General features: G+C 40.3%; 1 protein-coding gene across 1 annotated transcript in view; it reads right to left on the bottom strand.

The window, feature by feature from the left end:
• chd1 (chromodomain helicase DNA binding protein 1) overlaps positions 1 to 21,321 on the bottom strand; it is an 86,869-nt gene that overhangs the window by 11,198 nt on the left and 54,350 nt on the right. Inside the window, exons 19-35 of the mRNA XM_080047175.1 lie at positions 20,831 to 20,979; positions 20,586 to 20,682; positions 20,402 to 20,497; positions 20,113 to 20,289; positions 19,826 to 19,986; positions 19,655 to 19,696; positions 19,433 to 19,566; positions 18,074 to 18,212; positions 17,806 to 17,956; positions 12,691 to 12,813; positions 12,427 to 12,570; positions 11,295 to 11,558; positions 11,018 to 11,143; positions 10,581 to 10,759; positions 10,317 to 10,416; positions 10,162 to 10,213; positions 9,804 to 10,077 (exon numbers count right to left, since the gene is read on the bottom strand). Of these exons, the coding sequence (XP_079903301.1) occupies positions 9,804 to 10,077; positions 10,162 to 10,213; positions 10,317 to 10,416; positions 10,581 to 10,759; positions 11,018 to 11,143; positions 11,295 to 11,558; positions 12,427 to 12,570; positions 12,691 to 12,813; positions 17,806 to 17,956; positions 18,074 to 18,212; positions 19,433 to 19,566; positions 19,655 to 19,696; positions 19,826 to 19,986; positions 20,113 to 20,289; positions 20,402 to 20,497; positions 20,586 to 20,682; positions 20,831 to 20,979 (2,408 nt within the window). The remainder of the gene's footprint in view (positions 1 to 9,803; positions 10,078 to 10,161; positions 10,214 to 10,316; positions 10,417 to 10,580; positions 10,760 to 11,017; positions 11,144 to 11,294; positions 11,559 to 12,426; positions 12,571 to 12,690; positions 12,814 to 17,805; positions 17,957 to 18,073; positions 18,213 to 19,432; positions 19,567 to 19,654; positions 19,697 to 19,825; positions 19,987 to 20,112; positions 20,290 to 20,401; positions 20,498 to 20,585; positions 20,683 to 20,830; positions 20,980 to 21,321) is intronic.

The raw sequence follows: 21,321 nt of genomic DNA, 5'->3' as shown, positions 1-21,321 counted from the left end.
TAATAAACAACATTGTATGTTTAAACTTATGAACTGCTGATTTCTTCAGGCTTCAGCAGTAGCAAATTATATATCGTGATTAATATCGATCAATATCGAAAAAATAACTGATAATAATTTTTGCCATTTCGCCCAGCCCTACATTGAATAGACAGATTTCTGAACTGAGTTTTGTATGTGTGTTACACTACCGGTGTTGCAGCCAGACTCTACTATTCACGACAGTGCAGTTGTATTTTGGCTTTTAGATGTCGCCAAAGCAAAATTTCTACCGGGTGCCACTTCATTACACAAATGGCCTGAATCTCAATGTAGTGGGGAACAGGCAGGGGTAGCCTACACACTGTGTAATCTCCCAACATGCTGGTGGTTTCATAAAGAAAATATAGAGAATAAAAATATAAGAGAAAAGTTACATAATATTAGCTTTGGTGGCATCTAAAGTTCCAGAGGGCTTTACTTTGTAGTCCTCCTTAGAGTAGAACAAGCCAATTATAAACCGATCTTCATGAGTAATTCATCACTCAAACTGGAAACATTTAAATCACTTATCCCTATGCCCAATCCTGCAAAAATAGATTAATACCCTTATAGGGGAGAGTGGCCTAAGTTGTGCCACTTTTTACTCAAAGTGACTTTAAAGTGAGGCCTTGATAGTAAAGTCTCCAACTCGAATATGTACATATATTTCAGGGTGTTGTGCATCCCTGGCAATAAAAACTTTGGATCTGGAATAAACTGTTAAAGAAATATAGCTTTCGGAAAAAAAGTTGTCTTGTGGCACAACTTGCCCCCGGTGTGGTGTAAGTTGTGCCGTTGGAGAGAATACCATGGGGTGAATTGTGCCATTGATATATATCTCATAAACAGTAATTCAAGATAAATCCATAAGACAATTACTTATTTAAGTTTTATTTAAAGTAAATATTTTACAAAGATTGAAGGACAATTTTCTTAAACAAGGCCTAGCAGATCTAATGGTTTTACCTGCAAAGCTCACAATGACAAAGTCACCATCATCATCTTTCTGGCCATCTGGGGCCTCATTTATAAAGCTTTGCGTGGGATTCACATGGAAGCTGGCGTACGGAAGAAATGTAGGATGTACGTGCGAACAAAAATATTCTGATTTATAAAACAGTGCGCACTCACGTCCTACGCCTGTTTCCCTTTTTAAATCACAAAAAAGCCGCGAAAAATTAGCACAGTATGTGATGTACAGTAGGCTTATGATTAGTGTATGAAACGGTGCACTCCTGTCTGCCTGACTGAGGCATCGAGAACAGCGTCAGTGTAAAAGTAATAGGTTGTATTCCACCTCAATATAATCAGAATAAATCCAATAACATGCAGATAGGTTATTCTTTAATAACTGCAGAGCTTATTCAAACGTTTTTTTTGTTTTTCAATTTGCACTCATATATCTCCGTTTGTAGGCAATTTAAGATCCTAATTCTTTTTGTTTTTTGTTGGTATCACTCCATGGAAAAATCCGTGGAGGCATTTTTTTTATTAGTTGTAAGAATGGCTTCATCCGTTTTGCAAAGGAACTCCCTATATGATAGACCTACATGGCTTATAGGCCTATATCTGGATACATTTTACACAAACATCGTTCTCGCACTTCATATATGTGCCGACGGGGTCGCCGTTTCTCCTCTCTCCACTTTCTGTGCGTACGCATGGGTCAGAGTTTGCGTGGAGGACTTCCCGTCAAGTTTGCTTTTAATAAATCCCAATGTTTGCGTAGAAATTGGCGTGCACCCTCTTCTGGGCGTACGCCACGTTTATAAATGAGGCCCCTGAACTCTCATCAGTGGTGTCGTTAAGAGGAATGGGGATGTCAGTCTGTTCTGAGCTACTGTAGACAATAACTTTCTTTTGGTGACCAGCGTAAACAGCCATGCCACTGGCACAACTCTCAGAAATGTACTTTGCACTAGCTGCTCCGCCCTTGTAGAACCAACTGCCACCTGGCATATGCAATTCCCCCTACATTTCTGCCTTTAAATCAAGGCTCAAAACCCATCTGTACACCCTGGTTTTTCCTCCCCATTAACTATCTTACCTCTGCACTACTATCTTTGTTTATATGTGTATGTATGGGCTTTATGTCTTTTATTTTTGTTATTGTTATTTCATTGTCTACCTACTGAATGCACTATGTACAGCACTTTTGACAGTGCAAACTGTTATACATGTGCTTTTATAAATAAATTTTACTTACTTACTTATAACTCACCTAGGCCCTCTGGCACAAATCACCCCAACCCCAGAATTTTGGATAATAAGCATGATGCAGCAGTTTAGGGCTGACATTGTGCTCACTATATAGACACAAAGTGTAGCATACTGAAGCACTAAAACATGTGTCAAATGTTTTCAAACGTGTCTATAATTGTTCAGACACAATAATCAAAAAACCTTGATCATGGAAATTTTCCTTTTAGAGGCAAAAAACAGTTTTTTTTAGCTTAAATGTCCTTATATCTTATTCCACGTTTCTCCCTTATTTACAGGATGAGTTAAATGAATGGCTCTTCTTAAATACAGGTCCTTCTCATATAATTAGCATATTGTGATAAAGTTGATTATTTTCCATAATGTAATGATAATAATTGAACTTTCATATATTTTAGATTCATTGCACACCAACTGAAATATTTCAGGTCTTTTGTTGTTTTAATACTGATGATTTTGGCATACAGCTCATGAAAACCCCAAATTCCTATCTCAAAAAATTAGCATATCATGAAAAGGTACTCTAAACGAGCTCTTAACCCAATCATCTGAATCAACTAATTAACTCTAAACACCTGCAAAAGACTCCTGAGGCTTTTAAAAACTCCCAGCCTGGTTCATTACTCAAAACCGCAATCATGGGTAAGACTGCCGACCTGACTGCTGTCCAGAAGGCCATCATTGACACCCTCAAGCAAGAGGGTAAGACACAGAAATACATTTCTGAGCGAATAGGCTGTTCCCAGAGCCTGTATCAAGGCACCTCAGTGGGAAGTCTGTGGGAAGGAAAAAGTGTGGCAGAAAACGCTGCACAACCAGAAGAGGTGACCGGACCCTGAGGAGGATTGTGGAGAAGGGCCGATTCAAGACCTTGGGGGACCTGCGGAAGCAGTGGACTGAGTCTGGAGTAGAAACATCCAGAGCCACCGTGCACAGGCGTGTGCAGGAAATGGGCTACAGGTGCCGCATTCCCCAGGTCAAGCCACTTTTGAACCAGAAACAGCGGCAGAAGCGCCTGACCTGGGCTACAGAGAAGCAGCACTGGACTGTTGCTCAGTGGTCCAAAGTACTTTTTTCGGATGAAAGCAAATTTTGCATGTCATTCGGAAATCAAGGTGCCAGAGTCTGGAGGAAGACTGGGGAGAAGGAAATGCCAAAATGCCTGAAGTCCAGTGTCAAGTACCCACAGTCAGTGATGGTCTGGGGTGCCATGTCAGCTGCTGGTGTTGGTCCACTGTGTTTTATCAAAGGCAGGGTCAATGCAGCTAGCTATCAGGAGATTTTGGAGCACTTCATGCTTCCATCTGCTGAAAAGCTTTATGGAGATGAAGATTTAATTTTTCAACAAGACCTGGCACCTGCTCACAGTGCCAAAACCACTGGTAAATGGTTTACTGACCATGGTATTACTGTGCTCAATTGGCCTGCCAACTCTCCTGACCTGAACCCCATAGAGAATCTGTGGGATATTGTGAAGAGGAAGTTGAGAGACACCAGACCCAACACTGTGGATGAGCTTAAGGCCGCTATCGAAGCATCCTGGGCCTCCATAACACCTCAGCAGTGCCACAGGCTGATTGCCTCCATGCCACGCCGCATTGAAGCAGTCATTTCTGCGAAAGGATTCCCGACCAAGTACTGAGTGCATAACTGAACATAATTATTTGAAGGTTGACTTTTTTGTATTAAAAACACTTTTCTTTTATTGGTCGGATGAAATATGCTAATTTTTTGAGATAGGGATTTTTGGTTTTTCTTTACTTTTTTGCCAAAATCATCAATATTAAAACAATAAAAGGCTTGAACTACTTCAGTTGTGTGTAATGAATCTAAAATATATGAAAGTTCAATTATTATCATTACATTATGGAAAATAATCAACTTTATCACAATATGCTAATTATATGAGAAGGACCTGTATATATATATATATATATATATATATATATATATATATATATATATATATATATATATATATATATATTATAGAGGAGAACGGGGGAATCTGAGGCATCGGGTAATGTGAGCCACCCCCTGTATCCAGGCAACGGAAAACATTTGTGGTCATGTGAGATATATGTTTTCAAGCCCCTCTCATTTCCCCATGGCCCTGAAAGAGAGGACCTCATGGTGCTGTGGTAAGCATGTTTTTTTCACCAAAATAGGTATTTTGCATGTAAAAGTAAATTTTCTTGTTGTCAACTTAATCAACTGTTGTGCCAAAGCAAATGTTTTCACGTAGAAAAACTTCTATCATACGTGTTGATGAACTACCAACATATGAAACCATGTGATGCTGATAAATGAAGATTAGCCTGAAATGATGAGAGGTAGTTTTTTCTCAAATTGTGGTGGTGGGGGAAAGTGAGCCACTGTCTCACTTTCCCCCACCATGAGGCACAAGTTAAGTTTAGTCTTAAACATATTTTAATGTAATATTACATGACATGTTTTATTTTAATGTCATACACATTGTAGAAAAGCCATAATGCCAAGGAAATACACCAGGAAGACGACCTGGGGCAACCACACGGAAAGAGCACCTTCTCATCTTTCCCTGTAACGGTCAGGGCTGGAATGTAGAGTAGGCCTAGTTGTAGAGTATGACAGGCTGATGTTATAATCCAGTTGGGTCTTCTCCTGTGTTCTGAGTCCCAGGCTGTTCTCGCTGGTTCTGATTTTCCTATGATTTGACCCCCAGACACTAGCTGGCTCTAAGGGTCCTGTGTTCTGACCCCCAAACTGTGTTCTAATCTAACTGGTTCTATCTTTAATTTGAATCTTATTAAAACCTTTTGAATTATAATATGTTGTATTTGATTTTGTTCAGAGTTACTTTCAAGTGTTTAGAAAATTTGCTTTGCTTAATTGACCAAACCCCATCATTCTTTTACTAGTCCGACATTAGTTCTGGAATGTGTGGCTAGCTTTCAGGATTCTTACTGTTAAAATATGTGTTGTTATGGTAGTTTCATAGTGGAAAAAGTAAGTAGATCAGTTTACCCCACAGCTGGGGTAAAGTGAGCCAAATGACAACTTTTTTAAAACAAATCATATTTTCACTGCCCTTTGTCTTGAAAGAATTCTGCTAATGCCCATTTCTAGGAAACATCCTGAATTAATGGGAAATGTGTAAATTTGAGTGATAAATCATTTTAGCTAGCTTAGAGGGGAGCAAATGTAAAAAGTGGCTCAGATTACCCCGTTCTCCCCTATATATATATATATATATATATATATATATATATATATATATATATATATATATATATATATATATATATATGCACATTTTTAAAGTTCAAATTTAAAAGACATTTAAGACCTTTTTAAGACCTCTAAAATGAAAAAATAATACCAATACCGAGGTAACAAATCGACAAACTACACTATACTCCGTAAAGGGTTACATTAAACCTGACAACCAAATATTCAATGCACTTTAGCTAACAACTGCTGTCTAATTACAGAAAATAAAAAACTAAAAGGTCCAACTAGCTGATCTTTTGAGGGAACTATTAGTATCTTTAAAGATGAGCTATTTGGACCTTTTCGGGTTGAAGATGGCCTCAAAATCCACTCCCAAACCTACTGCCAGTTTCTAGAAGATACTTTCTTCAGTGGTACAGTAAAATGTCTGCATCTTTCAAGAAGATCATGATTTTTATGCAGGACAATGCTCCATCACATGTATTGAAGTACTCAATTGCATGGCTAGCCAGTAAAGGCCTTAAGTATGAAAAAATAATGACATAACCCCCTTCCTCTCCTGACCTAAACCCTATTGAGAACCTGTGGGCCCTGCTTAAACGGGATATTTACAGTGAAGGAAATCAGTACACCTCTCGGAACAGTGTCTGGGAGGCTGTGGTTGCTGCTGCACAAAAAGTTGATCGTCAACAGATCAAGAAACTGACAGACTGCATGAATGGAAGGCTTGTGACAGTTATTGAAAAGAAGGGTGGCTATATTGGTCACTGATTTATTGCTATATTGGTCACTGATTTTTTTTTTTTTTTACATGTCGGACATTTTTATTTGTAAATGTTGAGTTGTTTTATTATTCTCACTGTAACAGATGAAAATAAACAAGTGAGATGGGAACATTTTCGTTTTTTTATTTAGTTGCAGAATAATTCTGCATACTAATAATAGCAAAACATATATCTATTCTTGTAAGAAAGACAAAATCTCACCTTTACTTTCGTAAACATTCAGGTTTAGGTTCTTTAACATTTTGGATTGACCGAGAGCACTGTAGTTGCTCAATAATAAAATGAATCCTCAAAAATACAACTTGCCTAAAAAATTTGCACACAGTGTAAGAGATCACTGTAAAGGCAACCTGAAAACCAATCATTACCACCTTTTCAACCAATTACAGAACTGTATCAATTGGTTTACATTTACTGATTAATCGAGTAACAAGAACAGTTTAATCAATTTAGAACATATGTGTTAGGTGCAGCATACAATATTTTAATTAGGCTAAATTAAAAATGGGATATTTTGGGGGAAGAATAATCCGAATGTTCTTCATATTTTAATTCCTTATTCAATAAATAACAAACTTAGTCCATTAACTTTATTTTTCAGAACTTATGGCAGAAACTATTTAAAAATTGGTTCCACAGGTCAAGGGAGGTTTTTGCAATTTCAAAATCGTATGTTGGCCAACTGTAGATTTACATCCATGCTCACGTTACCTGCGGTAATTTGCGCAAAGTAATTTTTTCTTCATACAGTATTGTTGCAGGCGTTCAGGTTAATAAACCGCGGGTATTAGAGTTGTACCGATTGGCAAAGGAAACGTAGGCTACTATCTGCGATTGATGGGAGGATCGGCAATAGTTTTTATCTAGCTGTCAGAAAGGGAGTGCAGTGTGGAGAGAAAGAAAGTGACAGAAAGAGACCCGCGTCTCACTCCATGAACTCACGCTAAGTCAACGCGACCTGAATGAGCTGAATGAACGTCTGATGAGCAGCTATTTATAAATATAGATACATAAACATTGTTTACTAAACACAATCAACGTGTTGTGTGATTTGCGACAGTAGCCTACCTATATCATCAGCGGACGGGTGGTTGCGCACCTACAAGCAGCGGCAGTGTGTGGTCGCGGGGTGAAAAAAGCCAGCCAGTCGTCCTCCCTCCACCTCTCACTGAATTTATAATAGCTTGGCATGCATTTCGCTGGGTCGTTCTCTCCTTTTTTGCTCTACCGCGGCCGACTTCAAATTCGAAAGCAGGGAACACACATTCTTCTTCTACGTTTTAAATCAGCCTCACACGGCCGTACTGCCTCTAGCGTAGGTGTCGGACTTGCCGGATATCTTTGAAGTAGCCTATATAAAACACCGATAAAATAAAAACATAGAAATCTAACAATTAAACTAGAAAACTAGAATGAAACAAATAAGGCAAGCTCATTAATTCTGCCCCCGAGTAAATTTAATGCCGCCCACCCAATAATTCCAGACTTTTTAAGACATTTAAGGCCTTGAATATTGAAACTGAAATTTAATGACTTTTAATGCTTTTCAAGATCCGCGGCAACCCTGATATATATATATATATATATATATTTTTTTCATTTTTTTTTTTACATTTCTTTTGCAAAGGTAGCTCAAACTGCAGTATATTTTGTCAGCAAATAATATTTGGATACACAAGTTATAAAACAATTGTAAAATACAAATTAGACGTTAATTTAAAATATATTATCAAATTATTTGAACTTTGACCTAGTTGGCCGCTGAGTGAGGCAAACTAAAAGCGGCACCAAGCGCAGGAGGGAGAGAGATGGAGGAAGAATATATTGTGTTCCTAATAACTCTATAGCAGGGGTGCCCACTGTTTTTCAGCTTGTGAGCTACTTTGAAAATGACCAAGTCAAAGTGAGCTACCACCTACTCTTAGGGGTCAAAAGTCACGGTTCGGTACGTACCTCGGTTTTTAAGTCACGGTTCTGTTCTGTACGGTACGGTTCTCAGTTAAGAGGAAAAATGTGTGCAGAATTGCAGCCTAAAGGTATTTTCCAGTATAGAAAAGAAAAAACTGCTGCATACAACCAAAGTCTCCAATAAATAAAATACTTCTTAAATAAAAGTGAAAGTTCTGCACCTCAAACCAAACAAGCCTGTACATATTTATTTAAACATATTGAAAATTAATGTACAATATAAGTTGGTGTACCGTGCATAACTGCATGAACCTAGGGATGCACCGATCCACTATTTTTAGTTCCGATCCGATTCCAATATCTGGGTTTTGGATATCGGTCGATACCGATACTGTCCGATACAATATCATAATTGTTATACATTTTTTTGTTGGTGGTGATGTTATGTATTAGGCTAGGAAGGCTTAAGCAATTCTAATTTAAAAGAGCAAGAAATATACACAAATGCATATAGGTTTATCTTAAAGGCAGAATTATAGTCATACAAAAAAAATCCTTCTCAATCGCGATCGACCTAGTGGGCACCCCTGCTCTATATGCTACCACAACATTAGCGCGATTTCGGAAGGAAAGGTAATGCTTGGCGTAATGCTAATGTTAGCTTAGCTCAGCTGTTTGTTTACATTCAGCGCTGCTATTGCCCATCATCAACCGTGACTTGCTTGCATCATGGGAATAGGCGGTCAATAATGGATATAATATGGACACAAAAGACTTTCAATATTGGATCTTTGTATGGATTTATAAATCGCCGAAAAGATGCACGTTCCTGGATGAATTGATAAGCTCCTGTACGGGTTACGATGGTGCAGAGGACAGCTGATTTGGAACGGAAAAACAGCTGTTCGCCTCCACGGGGAAAAAGTAAAGAACTCCGACTTTACTACCGTTCCAAAGTTATTAAAGCATCAACAAACTACGCAGCTTGCTGTCTCGGCTCACACACTCGGTTTCAGTGAGTACATTGGGATTATTAATGTTGGTTTGATGGTGTGTTTTTCTGGAACGAATATCCGAATATTCGCTCGGAAAAACCAACGAATATTCGAAGCCTGAAAAATGGCATTCGGGCCAGCCCTATTTGGGTCTTAACATGGCAATTTTTTACTACAAAAGTGAAGAATAATATCAGCGGTATCTATCTATCTATCTATCTATCTATCTATCTATCTATAAAGCAAGAAATGTCTGTCTGTCTGTGTGTCTGTCTGTCTGTGACTCGCATATCTCTCTCACTGTTAGTCAGATCGGCTTGAGCTTCCGGATATTGCTTGCGCACGGCATGAAGGTGTGCATCCTTGATTGATTATGAAGTTTTGGACCAAATATGTAGAAGTTATCATATTTATATCATGCTGGCGGCGAATACACACTGAAGGCCAAAGTAACGACGGGCATGAAGCGACATGAAGTAGTCTCCGGCTAAACCCCGCCTCCCTCTGATTTGATTGGCTGCTGCGACCAAAGCTTGAAATGAGTGACGAGCGGGACACACAGCAGACCTGCTTCCTACGGGCACTTCACTAGTATATTCAATTCAATGGTCTTAACAGCTTCCTTTAGGCTAGATAATGAGTGTGTGTTGTGTCCACTGACCTGTCCTGTCTGTCTCGGTCCCTGCTGTCTGCTCTGTAGTGGTCTCTGTCTCTGTGGTCTTTGCCGTTGCTGTAGGAGGAGTAGGGTCTCTTGCGGGCCTCTCCTCCTGCTGCTGTCTTCCTGTGGGCCTCTGAGCTGTGTCTGGACTCAGAGCTGTGTCTGTCCTTGCTGGAGCTGCTGTCATGGTGACGCCCTGAAGGCTGGTGTCTGTCTGAGCTACAGCTGTCCCTACTGCTCTCGTCCTGCTGACAGTTCTCCTTTAGCCGTTCGATATCTGAGGATCGGAGCGCAAATCAATCCACCAGGGCACACTGACGGATGGCTACATACACACACACCAACGACAAACTGACCGTACCTGCATGTTTATAGCCGTGGGCGTTTAGACTTTTAGTGTTCTGCTCCATTGCCTGAAGAAATAGAATCAAAATCATCATCATGGACTTCCAAAGTCAGTACATTATGTTTTCTCTTGTGAACCGTATGAAGAATTACAGTGGGGTGTTCATATACCTGGGCGTTCTCTTGTCTTTTCTTGATCGCATGCTTATACAGTTTATGTAGCTTTCTAGCATCAAATTCAGTGAATTTGGAAACAAATATCCATAGGTTTCTGTAAAAGAAACAAACACCATCAGTTTAACATATGCAACATGTCTTTGCAGCCTCGTTCACACTAACACAGGGACCGAGATTTAATCTGCGTTGATGGTTATCTTTAAGTTTGTGTGAAACATATGAACTACATCAGTAGAAGAGAGGTGAGTGTGTACTGACTTTCTCCACTGTTTGATCAACTCTGGGTTTGAATACTCCTTCAAACACTCAGTGATGTGGTCTCCGATCTTTATGAGGCACTGTCTGGTGTGTTCCAGCTGCTCGCGCTCAGACAGCCCTTTCTCTGGTCTGTCCAGCTGCTTCAGGGCTGCCTTCACCGGCCGCATCCTCTCTTTACACTGACACATTTAAACAAAAGGTCAACGCCGTCAGCACCAAGAATTCATTGGATTCAAGCTTTTGGATACAACCCGTTAGGCCTTGCGTGCTCTTATTCATCAAGGTTTTAATGTTGCTGTGTTTCCACTGATCAGTGACATATTACCCACTAAGAGAATATTAGCCAAAATAAATCAGATTATAACCCTACTATACAAACCTACCCATAACCGACTATGTTTTGCCATTAGCTAAAGCTTTATATTTTTGGAACTTACAACACTAAAAGTCCTCTGGTCTAGTTCCTCGGACTCCTCCGTTACTGGCACATTTTCTCCACCTGCAGTTATATGGACTGGCACGTCAGAGGCTTTCTTTGTTCGTACCTCGGTCTTTACTTCATTCTGTTGAAAAGGATGGGAGAATTCTTAACTACATTTATTTTTTCTCTGTACTTATGTACAGAGACAGACTTTAGCAAACGCATCATTTCATGAATAAAGACTATGTTCCATAGTAGTAATAAAAATATAGGACATGGAATGACTCTTTCACCTTTTCAAAGCTGTCCTCTTGTAGTGCCTCCAGAGGCTCTTTTTTCTCTTTGGGCTCCTTTGGTTCTTTAATGTCCCAGTTGTCCTCCTTTTTCTCCCTCTTTGTTTCTTTCTTCATGTCTTTTCCTTTGAGCTCCCTCTCTCCTGATGAAGACAGCTCCTCCTGCTCAGGCTCCTCCTCCTCTTCATCCTCCTCCTCCTCCTCCTTCAGCAGCAGCCTGTCTGCTCGACTGCGTCTGTTTACTGCCTTCACTGGATCCACCACCTGAGCAAAGCAACGCACCTTTAGAGTAGTCTCTCTCACAGCCTAACCAAACTACAGCTAACAGTATGCTCTGGCACCACGCTATCTCATTTCTACCATGGAGGGAGAAAAAAAAATCGCTCTGGCTTGTTTGCATTTCTTTAAACCAATCACATTCAATTTGGGCTGAGCTGGGGGGCGGGGTTTGATGGAAAATTAGCATTTTAAGAGGTTGGCATTGAAATGGCTACTGTACTTCAAGCCAGTCACCATTGATGGGCCATAGCAGCGAATGTACAGGAACAGCTAAGCTAAGCTAAGCTAATGTTAGCATTTCGCCGAGCATTACTTTTCCTTCCGAGCTCACGCTAATGTTGTGTTATAGAGGGCAAACAAATAATCTATTCTTCCTCCATCTCTCCCTCCCTACTGTGCTTAGTTCTGCTTTTAGTTTGCCTCTGGTAACGTCAGGTAGCCTACAGCTGGTATCTCACCGGTTGCGGTTTGAAAGGTCAGCGTCAAACTTGATAATTTATCTTAAATTAGTGTTTAATATGTATTTTACAATTGTTGTATAACTTGTATATCTAAATATTATTATTTGCTGACAAAATATATTGCAGTTTAAGCTACTTTTGCAACAAAAACAATTGTTAAAAAAAAAACATAACAAAAAAAAAACCCACACGAATATTCCGAATACTGAATTGAGCTCAAATGAATACTCAAATAATTCGGGCCATGTCGCCCATGTGATGTTAGAGAAAGGGGAGGAGTTTTCCAACAAATGCTCGGCAGGCTTATCTCAACTATCTACACTCAGTTATCTTACTTTTTAGTGAAAACTTCAAATATGGGTATTCTACAGCAGGCAAAATAGTAAATGTACCTTTTCCTCTTCAATTTCATCCTCTTCATCTGACCTCTTGTCCGATGAGGGATCTGAGGACGCGCTCTTCAGCACCTCTTCTGTCTTTGTTGGCTTCAGAGTTTTGCTTCTTTTACTTCTTGGTTTCCTCTTACGTGAGCTGGCCTAGACACGTACAAAGAGGCAAAGTACATTCAGGTAGACATTTTATCATATTTAATTGTAAAGTGAATTTAGTTCATGAAAAAGAGGAAGCTTGAGATAGTAGAGTAAGTGAAGACTTACTGTGCCAGCTTGTTTCTGAGCCTCCTTTTTGGCCAGGTCCTTGCTAAGCAACTTGATGAGGTAGTCTGCTCTGGTCTGCAGCTGTTTGGCCTGTGGCTTTTTGTCAGGGTCGTCTGGTAGGAGCTGGTCAACAGTTGATACAGTAAACATTAGGGAAAACTAATTCATAATCAACAGGAAAATGATAAAAACGGTTATTCCCTTACCCAGTCCCAAGACTTGTAATCAAAGTCTTGACTGGTATAAAACAATGAGAAAAAAATCAGGTCCTGTTTTTATTTGTAGTGGTAAACTATGAAATCCAGCATTTGAGTTAGCTGCTGAATAGCACTGAAGGTTCAAACAAAGTTACGTTTCCTATGGCTGCAAACAAATGTATCACGTTCTAATAGGGCTGTACGGTATGGCCTAAAATGTATATCACGGTATAATTTGAAGCATAGACAGTAACGGTATTATATCACGGTATTTTCATTTATCTTTAAATGAATGCTTGTGAAGAGGTAAAATACTTGCTATTACTATAGGCCTAGACTCTTGTATTTATAGGACATCTATTGCTTATAAAATAAATACAATTTGTCTTAACAAGTAGAGCACAGTAACACAACACAGAATAAATTATCCAAATTGTTCAAGATGTTTTTGACTAATCAAAAAGCAAGTGTTACACTTGCCCCCGGTCTCCCATACAGAGGGATTTAAACAACATTAATTGTGCAATCTGCAATGTTCTGCTCTGTGGATGGGTATGGGAGGGGGTCAATATGTTTTTATATGTAAAGCACTCTATGCTGACTTTTTGTGTATGAAAATGACTATATAGTAAGTTTGATTTGACTATGACTAACTGGGGATGCTGCTGATGCTCTGGTGGCTGCCTTTTCTTTTACAATCGGTTTATGGTTCTATCATCTCTTAACTTTCATTTCAGTTTAAACTCCTTGTGTGGTGTTTATTTTTTATAAAAACTGACATGAAAACCACGCGCGCACAGAACAGTTTCCGCGAGTGGACAAGCTTCATCGCGAGGACGCATTTCTCACCGGGCTGTGAGTGAGGAGCGCAGCTTGACCCTCTCTAGGCGCGCGTAAGTGTTGTTCAACACTCGCTTACGTTTGTAGTTTGTCAGACTGGTCGCTCTTTATGTCATGACTGGATGAAGCTTTTCCCCTCGCGGATGCAATTCTTTGTACACCGCAAGGAGCATTTCTCAGCGGGCTGTGAGTGAGGAGAACGAGCCCGACCGTCTTGAGGCGCGCGTAAACCAGTGTTCAACACGCTCACGGTCGCAGTATGAAAAACTGATCGCTCTTTATAGGTCACAGTGTTTGTTATTTTCGTATAGTGTTTTAAGATGCGAGTTGTTCAGTGCGGGTGACATTATAGCTGTCAGTCAGCCGGAGCGTCTGTTAGGTGAAGTTTCCTTTTCCTTCTCCCTCCCTTCTCCCCCTCGCGTGCAAGTTGGCGCAGCAAACTATCATTCCACGGTTGAAACGTGCTTCCCCTGAGTTTGTTTTGCATCACCTGTTTGAGTAAGTGCACGGGGTTTCCCGATCGCTGTATAAGTTATAATTTATGCACGTTATTAAACGGTCGCGATTCGCCGTTCGCAGCAGCTGTTTAATGTCTCATCACGAGCGTATTGCTATACTGTTCTTTTCCCGGGATCTGTATGCTGCTGTGCATGTTAAAGAAGGAAATAAACGGCGGATATATCCTTACTCCTCGTCTCATCGTCTCATGCTTCATATTCTGACATTTTGGGCGGTGTATTGGCTGTGTTTTGGCCGACACTTCTGAAGTAAAACAAGTGATATTAGCCGATCAGCACTGTAACATAGCCTACATACATCCACCAGTTTCCTCTACTACAATTTATTTTTGTGAATGACACGGGATCTAGCAGCATTGTCATGGATGTATTGTGCACGTGCGACGCAGCGGCCGCCTGCATTCATTGTGTGGCAGCGCTCGTCACTGCTTTATAACTGCTATACCGGTGACAAGGTAGCGTCAAAATCCATATCATAGCGCAACTTCATACCGGTTTACCTTCTGTACCGTTTATACCGTACACCCCTACGTTCTAATAACTTCAGTTAATTTGCACTCTCTTCTTCTGTACTGTACAACAAATAATAATATTAATATCATTAACACATGGTTATTAATGTCCCTGAAAAAAGACTAGATTAATTCAGATAATCATTTCATCGTAATCTGAATGTAATATTTTTATGTCTGGACCGCAGACTATTTAAAGATGAAGTAAGCAAAGTGTTAAATCGCTCTTTATTCATACAGTGATCACTTACATAGTGTGCGCATTTCATAAAGCCGATCTCTCAGTCACCCCTCTGCATGTAATCGTCAAATAAACTTTTCGGGGATCCCGAAACTGATATCCAATCACAAGAGAGAACGCTACAAACCGGCACCCGTCTCACTGCCGGTGCACGCGCAGAGCGACAGATGGGTGAATGTTTATGTGCTTACAATGGCAGAGCAGAAAATCCTTCCCAATGTCTGTTTTGATGGTTTTTATCATGTTTTATCACACTTACTTATCTGAGATGACGCTAGATAACTCGCTGTTTGAAGACCACAGTGCATTAATGTGGTGACGTGGGGACGAGGGAGGGGACTGCTAACTGCAGTCAGTGACAGGAAGTTAGCTAAACTGACCATTCCGCTTACTGAACCTTTAATGAACTTCAATGGAGAGCGTCCAGACCAACAGGCGCAGCAAATTTTATTTGACAGCGCCTAGCGGCAGGTCCGGATTTCCAGGCTAAGTATGAGCTGCTTCAGGAAAATAAAATGATCGAAACATTTAAAAAAACTTCAGAAATTGTATGTCGGTTTTGACATATCATGGTTGTGACGCAGGACTTTCAAGTTTCAACTTTGGAATGTAAAATATTCTAAAACTACAACACTTTTCAGAGCCTGTCTGACTCTAATGTACTCTGCAGAGGTAGAATGTGACAAGAGGTCCATAGTGACAGCTGCCCCTTATTTTGCCTGATTTTATTAAATTTTAATGGATTGTCTGATGGTGGTGACAAAAGTGTCCCACCACTTAGAAACCTTATAAAACATGAATATGTTGTAGAAAAAAGCTCTTTTTAATTATTAACCCATTGATGACTATGGCAATCTAGGATGCATGTCCTTAATGCCTGAGGGTTTTCTGAAAAAATAGTACGAATTGTCAAGTCTACCAAAACCTTAAAGGGATAGTTCAGGATTTTGGACATAGGGCCTTATTCCCAAGTTAGCCTAAGTGTTCTTTATCATTGGAGACAGTTTTCAACACATTTCATTCAGTCCTTCTAGTTGCAGAGTTTGCTCGTGCTAGGCTAGCGCACCTGATTGGGGTCAAACCTAGCCTGCTACTAAAACAGTCTTACCCACTCCACAGTACACCCGAGGCAAATCAATTATAACGCCAGGCTATCGATGTAAATGTCTGTGTTGATAGAATAATGTTAGAAATAAAACCAACCTCGCATCGCTGAATCATCGCATTTTGAGGGACTACTTTCTCAGTAGCAGCGGAATTTTACTTTGCTCCGGCTAGTTGTGTAACCGAATCACTACAGCAGAAAGTAAACAGAGCAGCGTGGGACAGAAGCGGAAACGAAGGACTAGGCAACACGGTGGTTCAGTGTGCATTTAGGAATTGTAAAAATAAACCCTACAGATGTGCACCACAAAGTTTCCACCAATTTCCAGTGGCTTGTTGCTTCTGGTTTGGACATAAAAACACCGGTGGAAACTGTTTGCAAACGGAATATTTGTAGCGATAATTTCGACCGGACGAAACCCCGCAATCTAAAGAGCATTACATCACTGAAAACGAAAGCGGTGCCATCCGTCTTTTCAGATGCATCAACAGCCACTGATGAACAGGTAATAACGTTTGGTAGGCTACACTAGCTAATAAAGCGGGCCCCTTTCATAATGTTAGCCTACTGACAGATTGATGACAACGTTAGTGGAGATTATAGTGTTGGATACAACAAATTCCTCATAATCGTCTTCAAAAGCAGACGCATCGCTAAGTCCTCCAAACGTGGCCATATCTTGTTAATTAAATAGGCTAATAAAATTTCTTTGTGCACTGTACTCTGCGTCTGTAGCAATGACAGCGGCAGATAAACAAACTATTAGAGCCTCTAGGTAATATCAATCCGCCGCTACCGAAGCCTACTACCAGGAATATAACGCTGCTGCTGAGACACAGCAAGCCCCTCAAAATGCAATATGCAAGGTTGGTTTTATTTCTAACATTATTCTATCAACACAGACATTTACATCTATAGTCTGGCGTTATAATTGATTTGCCTCGGGTGTACTGTGGAGTGGGTAAAACTGTTTTAGTAGCAGGCTAGGTTTGACCCCAATCCCGTGCGCTAGCCTAGCACGAGCAAACTCTGCAACTAGAAGGACTGAATGAAATGTGTTGAAAACTGTCTCCAATGATAAAGAACACTTAGGCTAACTTGGGAATCAGGCCCTATGTCCAAAATCCTGAACTATCCCTTTAATATCTAAGCCTGCGTAGCACATAGAAACATGAAATAAAATACATTTAAAAGTTAAGGTTTTATTTAAACATGCTCCCTTAGAGCTTACAAACCAACACATTTTTCTATAAATCGTCAAAATTAGATGGGGGAGAAAAAAAATAATAATAATATAAAATATTTAAAAATAATGTGCTAAATGAGGTTATAATCCTGCTTCCTTTTAGCATGGATACTAGTGACTGAGTGTGCAGTGGAGGGATAAAGATAGACAGATATAGGAAGGAGAAGATAGCTTTATTTTATTATTTAGTTCAGTTATCACTGGCACCATAAATCCGACTTCCCAGTACAACTGGAACGCAGACTGACTCCTGCTGTCGGGAGCCGATCAGCTGGTCCAAACGGCTGTATACCACGGAGATGAAAACTAAACTGAAACTTAACTATCGCCTGGCCAGTGGAACAGTTAGTCTGGAGCCATTGGCACAAAGACAATAAAACATGATCCTCTGACAATCACACATGATCCTCTGACAATCACACTAAGAGATTTAAACTAGATTTTGTGTGAATTTACCTTGTGTGTGAGATTGAGGTCCGGGTCCATCTTGATCATCTCCCAGCTGCCATAACCGTACTCATAGATTCCTATGAGAAGGCTGGAATCGTCCTCTTTCCCCCACTCGATGTCAAAGTGTGCTGCCTTTGAGTGGCATGGAATCATATACCTATTCAAATACATACAATTACATTCCAGACATATGTTATGATTGATGTATGAAAATTGTGTGTGATAGAAGTCAATGGCTTTCACACAGATCTAAATTGTGTATTGTGGTTATTACTTCTTTCTCTCCTCTGGGTCAGCAGGAATGGCCTTGTGGAGTGGAGCCAGCTCTTCTTCGTGGGAGATAACAAGCTTTGCATTGACCTGGACTCCAGAGATCCTGAAAGTAGGGCCTTTCACCTTCCCTCTTCTGCCTCCTGAAGGGCCGAACAACAACTTTAGTAGCCGTTTCTCCCCACATTCCTCTCATTGTTAATGTAAAGAAGGACGTAGCGTAAGTTATTAATTCGAGGGCCGTCCTGTTGCCAGGCAGATTTCAGTCTTCGTTAAACTAAGGCTGGAGAAGTTAGGTTGAAAAGTAAAGTTCATAGCAAATGGAGAGAGGAGCTGCTGAAGAGTGCGGTGCCTAGTTTATAGATTGACATTTTAACCCATTGATGCCTGATGCTACGCAAAGCAACATTGTATCCAATGCCTGTCACGCAGCATCAGGCATCAATGGGTTTTAAGTGTGTTTGCTGACATTTTAACCTCCAATAGAATAAAAACTAGCCTGCTCGAAAAAAAATCACCCCCCTCAGTGTTGAAATGGAGATATGAACTAATACAGACTAGAATGTTTTTTTGTACCAGGCCTTAAATAGGTTTAATAATGCTGTGAAAACGGCATTTTTAACATGGGAGTCAATGAGAAATTGCTCTGTTTTGAAACTTGCCCTTAGTGGCCACTTGGTTCACTGCAATGTATGTCACTTCCACATTGGATGCTGGCAGAACTTGCTGTGGTTGGGGCTTGGGTCAAACCAGCGTCTTCTAAATCTATTCCCCGTGTGTTGTGAGCGTATAACGCCGGTAAATGCACAGAGACGGCTCGGGGTGAACCGACAGACACAGTGAGCGAACTGCGCTGGTTCTACTTGCTTGGTTTTCAAGGAAAATAAAATAAAATGTATGGTTTTGAAACACTTATATAAATTTAAAACATAAACATTAAAAATTGAAAATATAAAAAATTAAGCTTGTAGCCTAGCGATTGTGATAAGATTAATTGTGCGGCACATCCATCTATTTTATATTGCTGGGAAAACAAGTTTTTCACCCAAACTGTTTTATTCAAGTTTCTTGCCAAAAGCTCAAATGTCTTTTTCTTGATGTTACACTGAAACACCATGATGACCTTTATAGACCTTTGCCAAATAATCATTTTACTGAGCTGACCTGAACACTTGCCCAAATATTATTTTTAGTTGCCCCGGGCAAGCTGGTAACCGTTAGTGTCAACCCCTGGGATTACTGTTAAAGGTGCTCCCCAGATTAAAACGCATGAAATGATTTGGACATTGCATCGTTAACGCTATACCAGTATGGGAAATTACATAATGGAATGGTTAAAAGGGCAAATGTTCTGTTTGGTTACCTGACGTCTTCTCTGGTCCACTGGGGTTATCTCTCAGTGTTCTAACACAGCCGTTGTGAACTGTTTCTGCCAAGCGTTTCAGGTCATTTTCAGACTTATCAACAAGTTCAGCATCACGAGCAATAGCGTCCAACCTGAGTGGAAAAGACACATGTTGCACACTGTTGTTTTTTGTCAATTCAAATAAATACATTAATTAATAATAATTCTGTTGCAGCTTACCTTTCCAGTGGTCCTCCAAATTTTTTGTAACTCTTGACAAACCTGTTAGAACATAAAGATGTTAACTGGAACATGTTATGAGGAGTAAATGAATAGCCTCAATGAGAAATCTGTTATTATAATAACACCTTCATTTCCAATTTGGGGAAAAGTTGATCTTAGTATAATCACCTTCTGATCTCAGCATCACTGAAGCCCTTGATATTTTCCCGTGGAATGGTCCGAGGCCTTCCTCGTTTCTTTGGCCTCTTTCGGTCTGAAGGGGAGTCACTGTCAGACCCAGAGTACCTCCTGTTCCGGCTCTGCCGACCCCCACCAGCGTTAAAGCTAGACTGTTAATACAAACGTGGAAGTTCATTAAGCCCCAAACACACAGACAACCACTCAACAGTACAACGATTAAAAAAGCGAAGTCATGAGTCCTTGTTATACAGTATGACGCATGCCTACTTGGGTACCTGTTTGGCACATTTCCTCATACGTGGCAGCAAATAGATTTCCTCCAGCTCCTTCTGTCTCTCCTCTTCCTCCATGCGTCTCCTCTGCTCTTCAGGAATGATACTGTCCCAACTCCTCTGACTGCGCTCTGAGTCCATGTCCATCTCTTCCTCCTCCATCATGGTGAAGTTGGCCACCTGCACAGGTCAGGACATCAGACAATTGTAAATGCTCACTTGCTCAACCACTTTCTGGAACAAGAAACCCAATTGGTCTGATTTGATTTTTTTTTAATTATTATTATTTTACCTTGAACTGAGATAACAGTTCTTCACCCACTGTGGAAGGTCCAGGGTCATTTTCCCGCGTCTCAGCTCTTTTGAGGATTTCGTCAATGTCCATCTCCTACAGAGCAGAGGAGGCCATGCCATGCTGCACTATTAGATTTCAGAAGCAAAGTGATTATGTAACTTACATTCAGTATGCCACATACCTGAGGCTCCTGTTCCTCTCCCTCTGGCTCTTTGAAAAGCTCCTCAGCACCAAACTTCAGAATGGCAGACAGCTCCTCCTTGTTGAATGGTGCAGAACTGCATGGAATACAACAACACATAAAAACCAACCCAGGACAGGAGTGATACAAAGTCTGCACAAACAAAGTGTCTGCAGCTTGGTAAAAAAAAAACAATAAACCAACAATTCCAATGTAAATCACTCAGAGAAGTGTATGTAGCTTGCCTGGAGGGAGCAGCACCGGTATGGAGCACAGTTTTCCCTGTGGTGTCCATCCTCTGAATGACCAGGTGGTCCAGCACCATCTTCTTCTTGGCCCGCTCAATGATTTCCTCCTCCACTGAGCCCTTTGTCACCAGACGGTAGATATTCACCTGCCAGAACACAGGAAAACAGTCACATAAATCAAGTTTACTGTGTATATCAGGGTGAAATGATTGCTAAAAAAATTGTTCACATTCACTGAAGTTCTGTATTTGATTTCATATTTGAACTACCCACTTTGAGTAATTATTTTTATGCTTCTTTATACTTCAACTTCATTACATTTTGGTTGGGAAATTGTGCATTGTAAATATTTGACAGCTATACTAGCGTACGCTACTTTTTTTCTCCATAAAAACACATCTGGCTATCTCATTAATATGATGCATTATTGTAGATGTAAGTGACAATCAAGTTGTTATAATGTACTCCAGCTCGGGGCGCTCCGGTGG

This window comes from Ammodytes marinus (assembly GCF_949987685.1).
Source record: "Ammodytes marinus genome assembly, chromosome: 18".
Taxonomy (NCBI): Eukaryota; Metazoa; Chordata; class Actinopteri; order Uranoscopiformes; family Ammodytidae; genus Ammodytes; species Ammodytes marinus.
This window is presented reverse-complemented; position numbering and strand designations above follow the sequence as displayed.